The sequence below is a fragment of the Pavona decussata genome, unplaced genomic scaffold (assembly GCF_977016875.1).
Source record: "Pavona decussata unplaced genomic scaffold, jaPavDecu1.1 SCAFFOLD_143, whole genome shotgun sequence".
NCBI classification, from domain to species: domain Eukaryota; kingdom Metazoa; phylum Cnidaria; class Anthozoa; order Scleractinia; family Agariciidae; genus Pavona; species Pavona decussata.
The window spans coordinates 3,122,872-3,145,238 of NW_028145556.1; the positions used below are offsets into that span (position 1 = coordinate 3,122,872).

The window sequence follows — 22,367 nt, forward strand, 5'->3', positions numbered from 1 at the left end:
TAAAAGTTTACAGCGTCAAAAAAACAGGGGCACTCAGCGGTTCACTATGGTGGATATCTGTTAGAATGGCCTCAATCGCACAAGTTAAAAGAAAATCTAACGTTTTCTTCGCGAAAATTACAATTTAAAATTGCATAACACTGGAGAACTAATTCCTGGTGTTTTCGGAGGGGCAAATATTTCGATAAAATGCGAGAAAAAAGGTCAGTTAGCATCTTCGTAACGCCAACACTGAACAGCTTGTAACTTCGAGGAGTAAGATTCCATTCTCTAAAACTTTCTGCAACTTTAATTTTTAAACATATCTAAGCAGATCAAACTGAATAAATGTAAATATATGAAACATATATTTTGAACTGCGGATGAAAGATCAAATGGAAGAAAGATCCTAGCAGTTACTACGCAACTTAAGCGGTTGCGAAAAGAAAGCCTGAAAAAATTCAGGCTTAAACGGGATTCGAACCCATGACCTCTGCGATGCCAGTGTGGTGTTCTACCAACTGAGCTATCGAGCCAACTGGGAGCTAGTCATATTGTGAGTTCTTAATTTACCCGTAAAGGATGAATAAGGTTACACGAGCATGACTTTCAAAGGCCGCAGAGCGATCTCGGGGAACATTGGAGACAACAATTTATGCGTTTTACCTAAGTGTTCTCGTTGGGTGACCCAGAGAGGTTATAGTAAGTTCTTGATAACAGCGTGGTGCTGCAATGTACATGTTGAGGGTCTTAAAACACTATAGATTGTGACATACAATTGTGGCACTTTTAACACAGGGGTTATATGATCAAATTTTAGTTATTAACAGGCGAAGGCCACATTAGGCAGAAACTGCATGAAAATATTTAAGGCCCTCCACTGCATCTGTTTACCAAGTAAAAAAAGTAAATGATAATCATGCAATTTCAACATTATGAAACCTTGTACAACCGTTTGTCTGTGCAAAAGAGAATATATTACATCTTAAACACAATTCAAATCATATTTACTCTGAGAAATAGCTCAGTGGCATTTTTCAGTGAATTTCCAGACATTCAAAAAGCTATGAAATTTTTCAAGCTGACTCAAGCCGAGTTTCGCGATCGATTTTACTCTCCGTCCCCGTGTTTTTACAGATACTGTTTCAAAAACAGATTTCAGTTCCCATAATTGCGTTTGGTAAACTTTACAGTTTATTTTTTGGTGTTCAATCCCCACTTATGATTCAATAAATTTTATTGTTTTACTACAATGTCTTCTTGTCTGAAATTTTCCCAGGATACCACTCGCTCCATCCACCAAACTGACGTTCAAGGTGCCTAGCAACGGCAATTGACAGCCTGTCATTGTTTCTTGCAGCAACAATCTGTATGCCCAGCGGAAGTCCATTTTTGTCAAGACCCAGTGGGCACTGCGTGACGGGGAGATGAAGTACGTTGAAGATGGATGTGTAACTGAAGTTTAAGGGCGCTAGAGACGGCCTTCGGTGTGACAGCGCTGTGTTAGGGTGTGATGGATAAAGCAAAATCCCATCATTACCAAGAAGGTCGTGGATCTGCTCACGCAGTTTGAAACCCATCGTGATAAAATTCGACGCAACATCCGGTAAACAGTTGGGTAAAGGATCTCGAAGATGCTCAATTCCCGCCACGGCCAAAGTGACGTAATGGTACTTTGAATATCCAAGAAAATACTTGAAAATCTCGGAAAACGGGTTTATGGCCACTGCCTCGCTTTCATTCTGCAGAAACTGCGAGGTGATTTTATTGTTCTCTGCCGAGAGAATCATGGCCGACCAAATAAGGGGCGAGTACCGAAACAGCGTCGTGTTGGCGTCTTGAACTGTCGCACCAAATTGCTCCTTTAGAAAAGTACAAACCTCGTTTTGGCCCCTCAACAGTTCTGAGTCTACAGGTGAAGTCAAAAATGGATACTCAGAGTCATGCATAGTGTAAACTTTGAGAGATGATAACTCGACGTCTTCATCCAAGTGAAGCTCATCAGCCTTAGGGCCTGCCATGGCCTTCAGCATTGGGACAAGATCGTCCGCGTACCTACAAAGTGGCCCCATGACAAGATACTCGTTGAAGGCCTCACTGCTGCCTTGTGGAAAGTGCCCATCATTGGGGACGATTGAAGGACTGGGTTTGTGACCAAATATTCCGTTGAAAAACGCTGGCATTCGGACGCTTCCACCTGCAAAGGAAAGAGGAAACGTTTGTGTAATTCTGGTAAAGCCAGCATGATATTTCAAGCTGGAAGACATGCAGACGCTTGCAGCTCCTCAATATGGGGAATAAATAGTAAATATACGATGATGCTATAATAGCTGTTATCTTTTTTATATACACTGCCAAATTACGTTCAAGTCATAACCGGTTGCGACATTTAAAAGTGTACGGAAACTTTTTGTGCGTCTCAAGCTTGTTACTAGATGCGTCTCGTAGTTCGTACAGCACAACGATGGGCAAAGACGAATCATGCGTCTAGACGAACTCTCTTCGAAAGTGAGTCGTTCAAGACACACTGAAGCAGATAGATTGACGACACGCATAATCCATCTTGCGGCCGCCTTTATATTAGACGAACTTCAAGACGCATTTCAATTAACCAGACGCACGAAACATATCGGTGCGTCAAGCCCTAGTTCAACCAGACGATTATGCGTCTCTAGTATCTATAAAAACGTCAAATATATATAAAATCACTGTAATAAAGGTTGAAATACTGCGCAGCGTAGTTATTAAATGAGAATTTAAAGATTATAAAATCGACGCTCAGTGTTAAAAGAGTTTCAACCGACGTTTCGGTAATGCTGCCTTCTTCATATAGTATTAATAGTTTTGTACCCTGAAGAAGGCAGCATTGCCGAAACGACGGTTGAAACTCTTTTAATAGCGTCGATTTTATAATCTTTAAATTCTTATATAATATCACTGTTGGTGTGCGTGCGGATTATTTCCTAACTATCTCAGTCAGTTGAAATTAAGGTAAAAAGGGATGCGATGGCTGTTTTCCTGTCAAATTTTTGTGAAGAGCTTGCTTAACTGAACCGGTTTCCGTTATTGGTAAATATAAGGAATTCCCCTTATTTGTTTATTTATTTATTTATTTATTTATTTATTTATTAACTTTAAAGTAAATAAATAAACGAATAAATAAATTCACCAATCGGAAGCAGTTGGTTTAATTGAAAGTAGTTAATTGTTAGCTGGAAAAGTTAGGTTTCCTGTATAACTGACTATTTTTAACAAATCCCTCTGCAAAGAATCATGATAAATGTGAGTTTCGTAGGACTCGATATGTCCCGAAATTTTAACTACGAGTTTAACCCTTTCAACTTTTAAAGTTCCATTTTGGTTTCAACCGCTTCTTATAATAAACGTCACGGCGAGTTGAAGAAATCAGAAGAGCCGTAGGATAAAACTTATCCTTCAAATTGGTACATTCCGTTTACGGCGTGACCGGTCTGGCTTGCGCCCAGTTCTGAGAAATGTAAAGTGCCCTGAGTCTTCGAATTTCCAATTAAGCTTCCGTTGCCTTTCCGAAACTGCAAGCTGGCTTCAGAATTTCACAATGTCGAAGGTATTTTTTGTCCATCTGAAAACAAAAGAGGTTATTTTTGTAGTTTTACGAAAGTTTGAGGTGACATTTTGGCACCGAAACTGATTTTCAGTTTTTCATCACGATTCAGCACGAATTATTTCTTTGTCGGCAAAGGCCTTTCGAAGAGATATTTCATCGAGCTGAACTGCTGGGTGCTTATACCAGCTGCATCAGCAAGTTTAACATAATAAAACTCGTTCAGTTTGGGCGCTATTAAACGATCTCGAAACACAGGAGATAAATTAAGTTAAGAATTTTACATCTCTTCTCTTTGGGCACGAGGCCCAAATCACATATTTTTCAAGCCTGTTGGACAGTCAAACCGGTTTCGTGATATAACTTACCTGTTTGAGTGACAGAACTATTCTTAGCATGGTTTCCACTGAAATCCCAGTTTAAATTATTCATATTATTTTATTTATTCATTTTTTTTTTTTATCATTTCAAGCATCTTTAGAGACACGAATAAAATCCTTCTAGTTAACAATGAACCGCGGACACTTCAACTCCGCTACAGACGAAGGTTGAATGTTTTATTGGATCTGGGAAAGCGTATTTCACGCCATTCAATTGTAAAATATTCAGTTTTGATCAGTTTGTAATTACACGTAACGTGTTTCAACTGTTTTATTTCGTACAGCCTTTGCAGATTTACGAATTTTTTATATATATATATATTGTTCGTTTAAAGAGAAGCCCAGCGTACTATGATCACCATTGATGGGTCATGGCGGCCATGTTGGTGGACAGGAACAATAAGATTTTTCTCCTCTGGAAGTTTACTGCCATTTTTGTGCCAACTTTATGAACAAATTTTCTTTTGTTTTGTCCACTAACACGGCGGCAATGCAGACCACCTATATCTAATTAACGTGCGCGTAAGGATAGATGAATATCACTTGCTATAAGAAGCTTTGGGGCTGAGAAAATAAGAAAATGGTTTAAGATAAAGTTAACGATGAAGTGAACATCTTTTGTGATCAGATAATAGCTGTAACAGTACAAACTCACGTTACGTTAAGTAATTTAGCGTAATGAGCAAAATAATTCTGATGCCGAAGTGGTTTGCAGAGGTTGCACAACAATTGCACTTACTTACCAACATCAGATCCAACACCACACACTGACCCAGCGGCGGATATGATCGCACCTTCACCACCAGAGCTTCCACCAGCTATCTTAGATGTGTCGTATGGATTGTTTGTTCTACCATACACATTGTTCTCCGTCTCCCACCACATGCACAGTTCGCTACAGTTCGTGACAGCGATCGGAATAGCGCCGGCTTGCCGAAGATTTTCAACAACGCTGGCGTCTTTGGTAGCAACCGTGTGTTTTCGATCCACCAGCCCGGCGGATTGCGTGAATCCCTTGCATGCGAGAGACTCTTTTACGGTGATTGGAACTCCCAGAAGAGGTTTGCTTAATAAATTCAATTTTTCTTGACTAACTTCTGTCTCGGTAGAATCGAGGACTTTATCGATGTGTTTGGCCTCCGCGAGGGCTTCCTCAAACCTATCGCCAACTACAGCATTCAGCAACGGGTTCACTTGGTGAATTCTGTCGATAAATGCTTGAATTGTTTCCTCGCATGTCAGGTTGCGTTGCTTTATCTTCTGAGCAATAACACATGCAGGTAATTTTAAAATACTGTTCGCCGGCCCGCGGACTGTAACTCCGTGTTTCCCGTAGATGAACTCAGATAATCGAAGACGAATGTCCCACAAAATTCCAACAGACTCTAATGCCTTGAAAGCCAAGGAGAAAACGGATAAACATAGCTTAATGAGACCCATCGCTTTGCCGTACACTTTTCGACACGTTTCGTATTTATCTATTGTAAATGCCAAAAATGCTAATAGTGAAAGCTCCCTTGTTAATTATGAATATATGCATTACATTAACATATTTTAATAATCATTACAGTCATATAAGGTTGGCAACGCGTTCAACACTTTGTTGAACCAAATATCGAGGAGCGTTTAAGCAAGTCGTTCAGCATTGTTGAAAGTGCTGAAAATGTCGAAAGCTTGTCGAAAGCGTGTTGAATAAATTCCAGATCGTTTAATTTTTTGTCCTTTTAAATGCATGCGGATGTTGGGATATCTTGGCCGAAAATTTAAGTTGCAGAAAGTTTAAGAGAATGGAATCCGGTACTCCTCGAAGTTACAAGCTGTTCAGTGTTGGCTTTACAAAAATGCTAACTGATCACCTTTTCTCGCATTTTATGGACATACACTCTTTTTTTTATTAGAACCTTTTTTATAAGAACGTTGAGGCTGAGCGGATTAACTCAAATTTAAGAACATACCATATCATGGCTATAGGAAACATGGGTTTCGACTAAAGAAAGGTTATATTTATCTCTTAGAACATTTTTATCATGACCAAATGTTTTTAAACTGAACAGTATAAATACGGATAAAATAATACAGGTAAAAATTCAGTCTCTATTGTCCAATTATCCAAATAATAGGAGTCTTGGTGGTCACGTCCGCACAGATTTATTGACCTGAACTTCTGAACTTTATTAGATGTTTATACAACTATTTCAATTAACGTTGTCTGATCAAAGCTTAAAGCTTCAAGTCATCTTCAAAGAGGCTGACACCTCATCCATTTGATATCCTAACATTCCTTTCATCCATTTGGCTCGCCATCGTATATCTTCACTGGACAGACGAGGCATAGCTGATTTCCATGACCTTTTTCATAAAAAAAAATCCACAGAATCTTGAGGTCTTGCCATAGTTTTATACTTTGATCCGACAACGTTAATTAAAATAGCTGTATCTGTATACAGCTGTTTCGACGAAGGTTGTCCAAAAAAAGTGCCGTAAAAGCCCTTTCGGCATTGTCGCGTACGCTTTTACGCTTTTTTTTTTTTTAAACAACCATTGTACAATTGTACATTTTCCTATTCCTGTAAAGTGTAGGTAAATTAAGTTGGACAAGTGCTTCTCATTCACGGTAAGACAAGCACGGATAGATAAGCCCTACGCCAAATGTCTTCAATCTGGTCACTAAGTTTTAAAGTCAAGGACGGGTGCCAGACGAGGCCTGCCACGGTACAAAGTGACAACACACCGCATGGAGATAGATCTGGAGGAACGCCGCATCACTTGAGAGTTCTCAAGGCATGCAGGCGTTTGTTTGCTTGCTTTAGAGCACACAAGGCCAATAAGAGTGGTTGGAAAGTTGGAAATCCTTCTTTGCAGCCTCTAAAAAATCGTGGTATGTCGCATTGCTGAAACTTGCTGAGGTTGATCTGAGTAGCAGTGCAGCCAAATAAATTCAGTGATTTGCCTTGCTTGAATCCAGCAACGTACAAACTGATTCAACCATTTCGCGCATTTTGTTTACCGTGTTTCATCGCGTTTTTAATTACAATACATTTATAAACAACTTGAAGGTTTAAGAAGTCTTAGAGAATGACCAGGCAAATATCTTTTAGGATTTCCGGGTCTACGCCGAGGACAGAAGCACCCAGCTGCAGACCAGTGGCCCCAGTTGTTCAAAGAGTGGATAACTTTATCCAGTGAATAAGTTGCTCTCCAGCGGATAAAATGTACTCCAACCAATGCTTGTGGCAAGTTTTTCACACAATCCCATACTTAAATTAGACTCTTTTACTTTATACACAAATTATAGGGCTATAGGGATATTCTTGCACATATTTCATCTGCAGCATAGCGACCTATCCAGTGGATAAAATTATCCGCTGTTTGAACAACTGGGGCCAGGGAAATAAATGTATTTTTCAGAGGCTCGGAGGAAGATATTATTTATCTCAGCAGGTGATAGTCTCATTTCCTTAGGTTCACCAACCCATTCCTGATCGGATGGCGATTAGCCAGAGAATTAGGGCACTTTCCATTGGCCAGAACTGGACCCAGACCAGCCACACTAAATCAAACGCAACATTTTGAAGGCCGGCGACTGTGCTCCAAGTCTTCAAAAATTATCACTCGGAAAACAGTACGCGCTGTTTTGAAGAAATTCGAAGAACGAGCATAAAACTTATCCTTTAAATTGGCACACCTCGTTAGCGAATTGACCGGTCTGGCGGGAAAGTGCCCTTAGAGAAACAGTTAAATTTGGGAATAGAACTCAAGACAGCTGAGGGACATGAGCGAAATTGAGTGGATCGGCATTAATCAGTCGTGCTGATTTCTATTCCCAGACATGTTGGGAAAAGAGAGTTTTGGTTTTAGAAACAACAACAGCTTGAATATCACTTGTAATTTTTTTTAATATTTCATCGCTACCTTTACAGAGACAATCTTATTCAGTCGTTCCTAAGCTGCACAAGTGTCTCAAATAAAAAATATGTATAACAATTGGAGATTTAATTGAATTAACTCAACAAAATGTCCTTTAATACTTTAACGTAATGGCTCCTTATGTGGGGAGAGTGAAATGTTTTATAACGAAATGCAACAATCACAAAAAATATAAAAATAAACTGCATGCGTTTATCACAATCTGGACGAGTCTACAGTAAGTTAGATTAGTTTTGTTGACCTCTCTACATTTCATTCTTTCCCACGAAATAAAAAGCCATGTATTAACATTTCTGCATGCTATAACTATATATTAACTTATTTAACGATCAAGCCTAGTAAACTACTTCTCACTCAAAATATAACAAACATGTCACTTTTTCCACCGGATAACTGCAACCTGTTGGAAATGCACGAAAACGTCCGCAGAATGTTTGAGAAACACACGAAGACTTTTCGTCCATTTTGCACTAAAGTTACAAATCTCTTGTCACAATTTAAGATTGCAACATAAGTCAACTGCTTTTCTCTTTAAGACTAAAACAGGCACATTCAACGGCAATAAAGGTAATCCACAAGCTTTTCGTTAAACTTCCAACAATTAAGGGAACCCAAGAACCATCGCGTCAGCTAACTTGTAACTAAACCTCAAATTTCACCAAAGCTTAAGCGACAAGACCCCCAAGAGTGAAATTGTTTTGTTCCCGGTAACAATGAGCCAAGACTAACACACGACTGCTAAACTTAAAATGAAACGCTTTTGACACATGAGCGAAAACAAGATGTTTAACCACCATGCCTTCACCTGCACCAAAAGGACCTGATCATAAACGTAAAGAATATTACATTTTAGATCACAGAAGAGCAACCAGCAGGCGAGACGCCTTCTCACCGCGGGAGTGATTTGCTGAAGGTTCTTGCCCATCAAACTCTTACGTTTTTGTACAGTATTGGTTGCCAACTCTTCTGTAACATCATTTAATAGCGGCTTTACGATAATCCAAGAACTTCTATTGTGATTCTAACCAATCCCAATGAAGATGACGACGATCAAGGCAACCAATCAAATGCAACAGAAAAAAAAGACAAACGCCATTCGATGTAGCTCACACGAAATTTTCGCGCCATTTTCAAAGCTGCGACTCCAGCATTTTTCCCGCCCTTTTCTTCAAATGTTGGCCTGTTCCCCTTCAAATTGTGATTGGTTCTTTCTGTTTTGTGGCCAATAATGATTGGGCTTGAAAACAATCACAACAGCCGTTACAAAGTTACCATAAAACCCGCTGTCATAAATTAATTCTGGAAAATAGATTTTACAACAACAACTACCGCAAACAATAAATCTTTCATGACAGAATATAGCTCTTCAGAGAACATCCCAGCTTAACCTTAATTGACTACGATAACAATGATCATTACAATGGCTAAAATATTCTTAATAAAAACACTGTCAACACGTTTAAGCTTTTTTCACTGACACAAATAATAAGATGCATTATCCTACAATATGTACATGAAACGCAACAGTTTGATAGAATGAACCGACATCCAGTGGCTCAAAGCAAACAGTTACAACAGACTTGTAAATCTCTCTACAAGAAAGCTGTTCACTGCTCAGCCAAAAATAGAGTTTGAGAGTTATTGAAAAGCCCAGTGACTTACTGAACAATCAAAACATATGAGAATTTAACGATACCATGAGTAGGCAATCCCACTTAATGATTAAAAATATAAATAAATGTGTTAAGGAACGTGGCAGTATCAAGTGATTTCAGACTAAACATGAGCTGTTAAAACAAAAAATACAGAAAAATACTAACACTTCCTTGTAAGGCAGATTATTTTTAAAATTTCCTCAACTAGTAGACCTATTTTAAAGCACAACTGGTTAAGGTTCAAACACTTAACGCTTTTCCTTTGCTGAGTTCCTGAAAAAATCCATACCCACCCTACGGAAGGTCATCTGAAATTCCTAGGGGGAGGGGGGTCTTAGAAGCCAAAATTTTATGAAGGAAAACTGGAATTTCCTAGGGGGGTGGAGGTGCAAAACAAAAAACTTTCTGTGGGGAGAGTATAGATACTTTCTGGAGCTGCACAATGTATTGCTAACAAGGCTCAACAAAGATATGCCTTTTAGCACCATGTCTTTATTAGGAGCTGCAGTATTTGTAACCACATGTGAGCGTTCAAATGAAAGCCACAGAGAAGAGCTTTGCTAGGCTGTCATTCCTAGTGATTTTTGTCAAGTGAATGATTGTTCTCAAGGAAGGAATAGGGTTAAGGAAACCGCCAAGACAACAATAAATATATTTGGGATGAACAATAGCGTCAACCCCTATGTCTGCTAAACTTTATTATTAATCTAACTTTGTGTATATAATAAGATGACTATTACGTCATGTACTTCATGATTGCCCTCAGAGCGTACAGAAGTTCAGCTTGGAGGCGTGACTCAAGTAACAGTAAATTGATATGAACCTGTAAAAAAATTAAAAAAAAAACACTTCAACTTAAAACTGCATTCAAATTAAAGTTAAGGACGGTTTTCTTTGTTGATCACAAAAGATAGCTCAATAACTGAAAAAAACAAACAAAGACAAAAACAAACGATTGGTTATCCTAGAGATTATACGTGTTGCAGTGATTAAGGGACAGTGCGCCTGAACACTCTGCAGTCTCATTTTTAGACCTCAGTTGCTAGATTACCAGTTTCTAATCTGTATGCACATACTCTGACCAGCCAATCTGAAGCAAGGGAACTTAAATATTACCAGTGATTTGAGTTACACACATTTTTGAAATTGACTATTTGCAGTAGTACGTGTAGCATCTGTTGTGATTGGTCAGATCTGATGACTGGATTTGTTTCATTTGTTTGATTTTTGATAGAAACGCAAAATAATTAAAAACTTTAAGACTAATTTTACAGACATAGCATGTACCTTTTCTGAGTGCGTGAGATCTGGCATAAACCCCAAGTAATCGTCTATAGCTACTTTCTCAGGGTAGCAAGCCACCTTCGGAAAAGAGATATGATTTGATTATCAACTAGCTTTGAGGCACGCTTACGTTATTTTTAAATAACCTAATTAAATTATCCCTGTAATTAAAAGATACGTTTTTGAAAGAGATCTAAAGGAATTCATCGAGTATGCCTGTGTAATGTTTTCAGGAAGAGAGTTCCATTATTATTAGAGCAGCAACTAAAAAAACTCTTTGATTACAGCTTAGTTATATTTTGGTGCAGTCATCAGACTTTGTGATGCAGATCTTAGACATCTCACTAGATTAATTAGCCATAGATTACAGGGATAATTTTAATTTTAATTTTAATTTTAAGCAGGCATATTACTAGGTTATTATTATTATTACATGTATTTACATAGAAACACAGCTTTGATGGTCAATTGGAGCTTGCCTTGAGAGCAAAAAAACAAGGGTGGCGAGGGTCTAGCTACTTCTTTTCATGTCTCAAGGATTCCTCTTAGTATTGTCGCAGGTGGTAGCAATGCAGTTTTCTTATACAAGTTTTCTGAAGCCACTTATCGAGACATTTGAGATTGTTTCCAAAGCTCTTCCAACAGGTTTCACCTCAACCTTTCGCACAGCCTATGTGGTTGCTTTCTCACGCTTGAGATCTTGATGATGATGATGATGATGATGATTATTATTATTATAATTATTATTATTATTAATACTACCCATCCCTTACCCCACTTCTTGGAAATTTATCCCAAACTTACCATTTTAATATATTTTTTATATGACCTCTCTAACAGCTTGTTCACCTATAAAAGAAAAACTCAACTCTTTCACAAGTGTCCAGTCCATTATTTTGTTTTGTAAAATTTTAAAAATGTAATGAAAGTACTAAAGTACCTAACGACTAACACTTGAATCACAGATGGTACAAAACTGTTTAGCTAGGCCACATTGACTTATGATACAACAAGAACAAATGGAACATTTAACCTTCTAAGCCCTAACAGTGATCAGCATCAAATTTCTTCTGTAATTATATCAATGCTTATTAAACTTCTGAGGTCATGAGAATTAAGGATATGGTTACCCTAGGTGAATTTTCTTGATATTTTAATAACTTCTCCCCAATACATTTATAAGAAAAGTATGGGACAATATAGGAGAACTTGTTATTTGATATCAGGGGTAAAAGTGTGAATAAACTACATGTACAGTGAGCTTGATGGCATATGTAATGAAAACACAAGCTTTTTCATACACTTTGTGGAGAAGAGTTTTGACAAATTACCTCTGTGTACAGGTAGTCATCATGATATATACCGAATATCAGATGGATTTAGTTCCACGTGGCCATTCGGAAAGTTGTAGTGTCCACATTCTCTACTTTACCAAGCCTGAAAAATGAAAGGGTGGTTAGATTTCAAAGATAATCAATACCCCTACAAAGTACATCTACAAAGACACTAATTAATTGCCTAAACTGGAACATGTATGGAACTGGATGGCATTCTTAACACCTATTGCTCTTAGGTCCAGATTACTCTGTCTACCTCTAGTTAGTCAGGTTGTCATTCAGATTACAAGTACATCTGTGTCAGTCTGTCAGTTACATGTAGTTTGTTAGTCTGTCCTGCCGTATATCAGTCATTCTGTATGTCTGTCAGTCTGCCTTAATCTGACAGAGGCAGTAGGTACGGTAGGACGGTAGGAGTAACTTTAGGACATCAGAAGGCAGATGCAAGCATGGCAGGCCCAAGAATATTTGACAACAAACTGTAATGACAGAGCTGTTAAGCTTAAACCACAGCTGGGCCACTATTAAGAAGCTCGCTTAAGATAGACAGCAGTGGAAGACCTTTGTTGTTACCCTGCATGCCAGTGGAACAACCTGCTTATTCAATGAAATAACATTACAAATTTACCAAACTGTTTGTTAGTGTTGTTGATTCCCAGTGTTCATTAAAAGAAAACAAACACAAAATAAAAATTAATTTTGATGATTAACAACTCACGTGTGGTATGTTAGGTTAATAGTGCAGCTAAACTTGTCGTCCAGCATCTGGCCAATATCTGGGTAGAGTCTGTTGATAAGTGAGAAACCATGTTCCTCCCAAGAGTAATCCTGGACTTTGAATGTTGAGATACCCATGTCCTGATCTCTGCTGGCAAAGTCGCTGTAACCAAATGATGCATCTTCCAGGTATCGTGCTATTCCTGGCTGTGGAGTCTCATTAGCTGAAGTTACTTTGTCCTTTCCTGTAGCCACTGAACAACAACACAAAAACATGGTTCTTATCCAATGCAGGGCAATTCAAAGAAAACAAGTAGAAACAGCTTCTTACTATTATTATTGCTTTAAATCTGTATAAATTTAACATTACTAGGTGAAACTTAGTGTCATAGTAGTTTACAATTGTCATTTTCTTGTGCTTGTCTTGCTTTGCCTCAACTAGCAGAGCAAGCAACCCACTTAACTCATGTCATTTTTTAGAAATAAAGATTGACTGCTTGATTGAAGTAATGTTTAAAAAACGAAAACGGATGTTTTATCAGGTTTAAAACCACGAGGTGCAGCCGAGTAATTTTAGACCCGGGGTGCTTATCATTTACGCAAACCACCCGGATGGAAATTTTCGGCATAAATACGAAATGATTTAGCTTGTCTTGGAAGATGGATAACATGCAAAATGTATGAGCATCAGCTGTAAATCCCAAATGGAGTACTAAAAATGCATCACTTTGACAAAAAGCCCACAATTTCAGAAGTGCTCCAAATGGAATGATGCGTACCATTTGATTTTCCAACTGGAATTTCCGGGTTTTCTATGTAAATGGTAAGCACCCCCGGTAAAACATGTGCTGCGAGTTTTTTGAGCGGCTTCAAAATCATTCCTGGAAGAGTGTGTGTCAATAAAGTTCATAACATTATACTTTTGTGAACGTTGGAAATTAGCATACGAGAAAAACACCGCATACTAATGAGGGGTGTTTTATCAGCTGATAAAGCACCCATACTAATATGGAGTGTTATCAGCTGATAAAATACTGCATAGTAATAAGGAGGAGGTTTATCAATATGAAGTCACTGCACGTGATGTACTATCAACCATTTGATAGGTCAATGGGCTTATGGATTATTAACAAGTTTTTGAAGATTCATGAAGCCTTCTTAAGATAAGAAGGCTCCTCAGATCTCTTGATATCTCCCGTCCTGTTACATACCTTCTCCACTCTCCACTTTCTCAAACTGCTGAAACAACTCTTCTTGGGTTGTTTCCATGAGGGCATCGTGCTCCGCTTCAACTTCTTTCATTTTCTCCACTAACTCAGTCATGCATGATCGACTGTATATCCCATTAACAGGAAGGTCATCTCCATCCATGCTTCCACGATTGGAATCGGACACTGACGGGGGCTTATAGGTGTGTCCTCCATCACGGTCTATTTCTGGTGTAATACCACAGCCATACACAAAGCTACACAGACTGTGAGTGTGGGTCAGAATAACAATGGCCTGGATCAGTTCTGATAATGACCAATTGTCGTCACCTTTGAGGAGTTTCTGTTAGATTGGAAAACAGAAAATTTAAAATAACAAGCAATGCACCGTATGCTGTGACTATGATTATTGTTAAAGACTGAAGCAAAAAACATGTTGAACGCGCCGTTGAATTATATAACCCTTATTCCTAAATGGATTCTATTTTAATATTCAATTGTTTGCATTCAAATTAGCTCTTCTTGCCTTGTTTAAGGTGAAATATTATTTTGTTTTTCGAGCTAATTTGACTATAAACAAAAGAATAATTTAGAACAGAAGTCATTTTGCAAATTATAATGTCTATTAAGCATGTAGGAAGTTTTAAAAACAAGGAAAATTGCTTTTTATACTTCTTGAGTGTTCTTAAAAAATATCAAGTGTATAAATATTGTTCAAGAGAGATTTGCTAAAGCAAAGACATATGAATAATAAAAATTGAAAACTTGATATTTTGACATTGTCATTATTCTAAGATTGTGAGAAGATCTGTTGAAAATTGGAAAAAATTAACATCTATTGCAAGTTAAGTTAAACATTCTATTACATGTACAATATACCAGTTGTACTCAATGCGAAGAGAAATCTGCACTTTCAAGATCGTATAAGCTCTCTTACCACAATATGACTTGAACTGATAAGCCATGGCTGGTGTGCCAAGATTTTATTAATTTCACAAAGTGCTCTTAGTTTTGCCGGAACATTGTCAATCCCATGTAACCAGGTTTTGTCTCCCTGCTGTTTAAGGAACTCCAACTCGTACAACTGCACCTGCAAACACAGATACATGAAATATTATTGTTAAGGCAGATGTTCTCCCTTCATTGATGTTTTAAACATTATTTTTGTGCACTTTTTATAAGAATACAGAGGTACATCAAGACAAATCTAGTAAAGCATCTGCCACTGTCCATTCTGAAGATCACAAAGGGACTGGGCCCTAATTGTTTTACACATTGTTCAAATTTGTGGTCATATGAGGAAATGAACCTCATTGCAAGAAAGATCACATAAAGAGTAGTAAGTTTACCAAGTTTAGTTATTTTTCATTGCGTAATAACCAGGCTGTGACCTGTCAAAGGTTGCCCACATTCCATACAAATGTCTCTAATTCTGAAATGGCATCCCCCAAATCCACAGAAAGTCCCTAAATTTTTCTAATCCCATTAGTGTGATCTTTCTTGTGATGGATTCCAATTTCTGATTAAATGACAATTTCAAAAAACTCTTCCCAATCTGCATTTGAATTCCAAAATGGAGAATATTGCACTCTTAACCTACATGTATGGTTATGCAGTGTAATCTAGAATTCTGACAAAAAGGCCTAGTTCAGTAGTTTACATTCATGAGCAAAAATCAAATTCCAATATTGACAAACCAAAATTAATTAATCCCGGCTGAATTGATTCAGATGCCGAACTTAATTCAAACAAAATTAAATCACTGAAGCATACTGTGGCTGAAGAATTAATGCGTTCGATCCAGCTCATGTGAAGTACAGCGTCTCAATCAAAGCCGATCCACAGCCCTTTCTCCTGGCTGAGCCAATCCAAATCAGATCAGCCCTTCCGAATTGGTTCAGATCCTGCACTTCACATGAATTTAATTCATTGAATTTGATTCCATTCATGAGAAGAATGGCATCTGAACCAGGCCTAACAAAATACTTATCACTGGACACTCACTACTCTGCGGGCTTAAATCACCTGTATGGAAACTACCAATTGAAAGAAATTTCCCTAAGAGGGCAATTGAGGCCAAGGGAGCATTTTTGGTTATCATCCAAATGGAGATCATAGGCCAGTGATGATTTCATTGCAACATTTAGAGCAAATCACCATAAAATTGACAGAAGTTCACAAGGGCAATTTGGAATCGCTTTTAAAATATTAAAATTGTACACTAGTTGTAGTCACAGTCACATGTAAATTAGTGTAAGTTGTGAAAGTTCTTGGCTTCCACACGTAAACTATCACAAGATATCCAATACACCTAAAAAGGATCTGTATTTGTGAACATGCAGAAAGAGGAAACATACCAAGTAGCAACAGCGATGTCTGCTTGCAGCCTAAAAATGGATATAGACAACTCAGTTAGCTTTGTTGACCAGCAATCCCAAATCATGAGGAAAACAACCAAAACAGAGAACTCACCAGTATTCAACAATTTTCTTTGTGAAAAAGATTGTCAAATGTATTGATTAAATTTAATTTTTAGAATATATTTTGTGAAGTATCACTTGTAAAAACTAATTAAGGCATCTTTATATTTAAATTATTGTTTATCACACAGTTTCCATTTAAGAAAAAAATAATTTATGTTTATAATAAATTACTTCAACTGTTGTTAACCCAAAACATAATAACAATAACATCACTTTGATACGTTAATTAAACAGCAAAATAAAATAAAAAATCAAGCAGTTTATCAATTGGCACCAACAAGTCTAGACATCATTTAACAAGTGCAACTCTGGGCTTGAAATGCAAAATCCAAATTGTTCCAAATCGGCTCTGTTAAGGTGTACAGACTGGACGTTCAGTTAGAAAAAGAGCTGCATATTTAGTTTTTTATTTAAATGTTTAAATTCAAGAGGTTAAACTTCAAATTTTTATTTGATTTCCTTAACTTGTCTATGAGCAATTCAAACAAAGGAGTTGATGTGTGGTTGATTTCTTTTGTAATGATAATGCAAATGAAAGTTCTACTGCCTCATTGTCAGTCAGCCTGCGAACTTTCTAAGCTCTATAGTCACTGAACCCTGACAACCTGCAGATGCATTGTTTCGGTATTAAATTTTGTTCTTTTGTTTTGTTTTTTTACTAATTATTGACAGAGACATTGCAAATGGCACAGGTCACCTTACTCCTATTTTCATGAAAAAGACTACACTAAGCTAATTCTTTAACTTGAGGTCTTTAAAAGGTCAAAAACTAAATATGAAACTATGTACGATTTTAATCCAATCTTTATGCCAAAACAGGGCTGTTTAAAACCCACAAATGCACACACCCCTCTTTTGCAAGAAGCTTATCAATTCTTGAGCAACAAAATAATGCTAAACACTGTTGAGCTGTGTGCCACTGACGTTTATGCAAATTCAGAAGTTTATACATTGTACAAAAATCCAGGTCACAGAAGAGGGTAACATGTACCTTTAAATTCTTTCAAACTCCTTCAAGTTTGAGAAAAATTCCTTCCCTTTAATCTAACATCACTTCCCAACCAACCCAAGCTAGTTAAATAGTTACACTATCAAAACTTGACAATAAGAATTGCTTACTTTGGAAATGCATATGTTTTGTTTTAACTTGAGCCTTAAATTTAGCTAAACTGAGTCTTGCAAGAATCAGCATAAAATTACTCTAGGAAACAGTGAGAATCTCAGAAAAACAAAACTGTTTCCCTTACACAATTGAAATTCTACATTATTCACTCTACATCCATTTCTTCTTTTAAGAACGTACTTGAGAGTAAACTAATGACTAGTTATGAAAAATGAACTGACTCTGCACCATCTTTTGTTTCATTTGTTGCAATCAACTCTTAGTTCGTGGTTTGAGGGGGCCTGATCTCTTATAAGCTCTCTATAGTTTCTTTTAGGTCCCCTCACCACTTTCCTTTTCTTGTTGTTTAATATATTGTATATTTATTTTATTTGTGTGGCAAAATAAAGTATGTAAATGTAAATTATTCCCTTACCATAATAGCAATGTAACACCTCCAGTCAAAAGGCAGGGGGCCTTCTCCTTTAAACATGAAATACTCAGTCCTCAGAAAAAATTCAAGGTACTGAGGATGGAAGGCAACCAGGCTAGTAATATTTGTAACACGTCCACTTAACAGGAAAGACTCCACAAGCAAGCTAAGAACTTGCTCGTCATCAGTATCCATGGCTATAACCTGCAAAGTACAAAGAGATATCAACATAGACGTTTTCTCTGGCAACTTAGCAGGAGTGATAAGATGTTTAAAAAACAATTGACATCCCCTTAAAATGATCATCCCCCTTTACTCTGTTGACTGACATGGCTTACAATGTACAGGTAACATGCACAGGATAACATTTTCTTCCACCACAACATCTCAAAAAGTTTAGTAGCAGACATGTTGAATTTGTGAAGAACTAAAAATGGGCAATAGATTGTAAATAATCCAAGAGAATTTTTTGATGACCTTCAGACATGACATTGGCCCAACAAAAGTGTTTCATCCTTATTTTTTTGTTGGCTGGTATCATAATAATATGTTTTTCTCTGGAATTATACTCTGCTCAACTGTTCGTTCTTCTCAAAATTGTCTTCAGTTGTCATTTCTTTAACTTTTTGCTCATGCTTTCATTGTGGCCTACTACATAAACGAACAGTGTGTGACTAAGTGAACAGCTAAACTGCTCTTTGTGAATATCACAAGAACATATCCTACAACTGTTTATCATTGGACCTACATGCCTGTACTAAAGAAAATGACCAAAAAACAGGGCTGTCAACCTCACATGTCTTCAAATATGGAGAATATGACTTCCCCGGCCAGCAATGACAAAGCGCCTAACAGAGGCGTTGCATCAAGGCCAAATTCACGGGTTCAGGGGGGGGGGGGGGGGGGAAGTACATGTACATTAAACAGTAACAGAAACAACGCTACACATTTCAGATTTTCTTGTCAGAAAGTCGAGTCTAGGACAAATAGCAAACTTTGTCAATTATCCGGGAGATTATAGACAAAAATCTGGAGAAATCGGACTCAAAATCGGGAGATTACAGACATAAATCTGGAGACCAGGAGATATGGCTCAAAATCTGGCGATTACACACATAAATCTGGAGACCGGGAGATACAGTTCAAAATCTGGAGACTCCCAGATTATCCGGGAGAGTTGACAGCCCTGAAAAAAACGTTGTATTTTTCAAATTCATTTGTAGTTTCTCAAGTCACAATAATCAAAAAATCAAAAATGTTGTGGAAAGGCATTTTCTCACTGGGCTGTCAAAATAAAGGTTATTGTTTGTAGAAGGATATTCATCATAACAAGGATTTCGAAAACCTGTGACAAATTTTACAAATAAGGCAACTTTTGTCCTCTTGAAAATGGGTTTTTGTATAAAATACAATCCATATAAAATATCATGAATCGAGTCAGAGAAATACCTCAAACATTGGCACTAAATTATATACATCTCTCGGACCCTCCTCAATACTCAGTACATTTTTTAACATAAAGAGGATTAAAAACTAATGCCACAAGCTACAGTGTATTAGACAGCATTTTATAGAAGAAGACATTTAGAGAGGCAAGCTTCTCACTTTTGTCAGGTACAGAAATCTATCAGGTATAATTTGAAAAGAAAAGAAAACAACAACAACAACTGTACAACAACAGGTTTTAAGCTGGAGCAGAAATAGGTATCTCACACTCTAGACAAGAGTTTGAACTCAAAAAGATATTCTACGGGCCAATAAATTGTCAACTGAAATTTAATTACAGTAATGGAGTTTAAATACAAATGACAATTTTTTTCCAATTTCACCCCCAATAATGCGCCACTGTACCACTATACAAACATATGCCAATCTCTGTACAAGACTTTATGACATGCCAATCCACCAAACTGTTCACAGTGCACATGTACATGATTAAGCAAAGTGTGGCACTTTCCAAACACAAGTACAAAAGTGATGTTTTGTGTGTGAAAAAAGGTCTTTCCAACATGCTTCACATACCAACACAAAAGCTAACAAGCATCCTGTGAATAAAGCTTTTTTTAAGGGATGTCTTTTACAAGCTATGGCTTTTCGTTGACTATAGCATGTTTACATGACAAGGCAGTTACTGTACAATAATTATAATTTATTACATCTATTGTGTTCTTCCAAAAAGTATAAATGCCCTTTCTCTGAGGGTTTCTTAGTTTGGACCCTCCCCCCCCCCCCCCCCCCACCCTACCAACCAACCTCTCCTGCAAATTCCAATCTAGCTTTCTCCTGTCCAAGCTATTTTAAAAGCTAGAGACCCTACTCCCCACCATAAATTTCCATGGAGTCGATATATGGGTGTTTTTTTTTGGAACTCGATATACGTGTAACCAAAAAGAGAGGCCAAAGTTTAGAATGATAATTTCACTTGCACTAGTGCTAATGCCGTTTTTCTGTGTAACAAAGAATATTCAACAGCAAACCCGCAATGTCACTTTATAGTTTATTCTGCCTTTGAAACTAACGGATAATTATAATTCAACAATAACGAATTATTATGGGGAAGAATGTAAACATTTGCCAAGGAATTTCAACAAAGGCACTTTTAAGGGTCACTTATTTAAGCCCCCAGGGGAACACAATACGATTGCATCATCCCCCAGCAAATGACATTTGCACGCTGTTCAAATCAGAACACAAATCTGTTTCAAAGCAGGAATTATCTTTCAAAATTCCTTCCTCCTGTTCAGAGAAGAATATGCTGTTCATTAACGTGAGACCATAACAGTATGCGACTGAGTAAAACTTCACACCATCTGCTCCGGTGGTATTATATAGATAGAGCATTATGAAAGTTATTTTGACACCTTGTAATCTGCTAAAATCTCCCAATAAACGTTACCGTAAAAACACGACAGGCAAAACGAACAAACAGCCTTTCCCGATCTAAAATATAAAATTTTCAGTAAACTGTTACATGTATTCTGAACACAGCCAGTAATCAGGAATTGCTCCGAAACAAACACAGACTCGCTGACTACAAAGACACAAGCTTGTCACCCCAGGGTGAACCAACTGTCCTTAACACAATTAAAACATGTCCAATATGATAATTTGCATGATTATTTTAATTGATCTTTGAGAACAAAAATAGAGTCATGGCCTTAAAAGTTGGTAATTTTAGTTTAATTTGAAACGATAAGTTTTGATTTTCCAATGCTTTCAAAGCGAAATCGCATCTTATCTTGACATGGCATAATGAGATACCTGTCATGCAGCGAAATCTCACATGTGAGAACTTTGCATTTGTTACAATGAATTGAAACTGTAATTAACCATTTTCATTGCGAGTGGTATTTCTTCTACCCTGCGATTTGTTGATACTCAAACCAATGTCACACTGCGATTAGAGCTCAACGGTAGCTCAACAAAAAGGTTGACCAAGAAAAGTAAGATGCAAAACTGCTGAACGTAACTGATTCGGATCAACAACAAAATAATGAAAAATAACTGAAGCAGACTCCCTCCTGATACATTTAAAGCATATTAAATTGATTTTTATATTACCGTAACCTTCAGATGAATAGGAGCAAGCTTATAAACATCGTTGAATCGACGTTGGAAATGTATTTGGTAGGATCCATATGTTCTTTCACAATCCCGAAATCCTATGCCAACACAACTTCGTTGAAAATTGCTGAAATTGCAACTAACACAGACGTGAATAAATACCTCTTTCGATGGAATAAATATCGTAGGTCCCTTGTAAACTGGCCTTGGAACCTTTATTCCTTTTTCCTGAAACAAGAAGAAGAGGAAATTTTACGTCAACAGCCATTTTCCTTAACGGACACAATGCTCTAATCTCGCCCAAGTTTCGTTACCTTCACGGCAATGAGCAACGCCGAACAACTTTCCCTGATATCAGAGAAGGGACTCCTCACTGAAAGCCGTAGAATACAAGGTAAAATGTCCGAAGGGAAGTTCTCAAATCCATTTTGTATGTTTTCTCGGGGTCTGTTTGTCCACGCTTTCAGTGTTTTTCCAAGTGATTCAAGAAACTGATGCCGAGAGTTCTCGTCCCTGGTTTGCAAGCCACACAAATCTCTGAGCGAATCTATCTCACTGGATATGTCTTCTTCATCGCTCATCGTTCCAGGATAAACCTCGGCCCGAAACAGCCAAGAAAAATCCTTATAAACCTGACAACATATCTAAAAGTTGGACAAGAAGCTGAGAGCTGTCGAACTGTCGACAATCACAAGTGTGGTGAAACCACCTACAA

The 22,367-nt window shown here is 37.5% G+C and overlaps 2 protein-coding genes across 2 annotated transcripts; both read right to left on the bottom strand.

The window, feature by feature from the left end:
- Positions 1–933: 933 nt before the first annotated feature.
- On the bottom strand, positions 934–5,445 carry LOC146466615 (fatty-acid amide hydrolase 2-A-like). Its single transcript, XM_085127267.1, has 2 exons — positions 4,686–5,445; positions 934–2,176 (listed from the first exon to the last, which is right to left on the bottom strand). Exons 1-2 carry the CDS (start codon positions 5,380–5,382, stop codon positions 1,227–1,229), a joined length of 1,647 nt encoding a protein of 548 aa, XP_084983393.1. The 5' UTR covers positions 5,383–5,445; the 3' UTR covers positions 934–1,226.
- Positions 5,446–7,818: 2,373 nt separating this feature from the next.
- LOC146466616 (sestrin-1-like) lies at positions 7,819–22,367 on the bottom strand. Its single transcript, XM_085127085.1, has 11 exons — positions 21,967–22,367; positions 21,815–21,880; positions 18,092–18,292; positions 16,428–16,457; positions 15,008–15,160; positions 14,074–14,413; positions 12,864–13,116; positions 12,140–12,245; positions 11,613–11,657; positions 10,812–10,886; positions 7,819–10,347 (listed from the first exon to the last, which is right to left on the bottom strand). The coding sequence occupies exons 1-8, from the start codon at positions 22,231–22,233 to the stop codon at positions 12,188–12,190; spliced, it is 1,368 nt and encodes a 455-aa protein (XP_084983211.1). The 5' UTR covers positions 22,234–22,367; the 3' UTR covers positions 7,819–10,347; positions 10,812–10,886; positions 11,613–11,657; positions 12,140–12,187.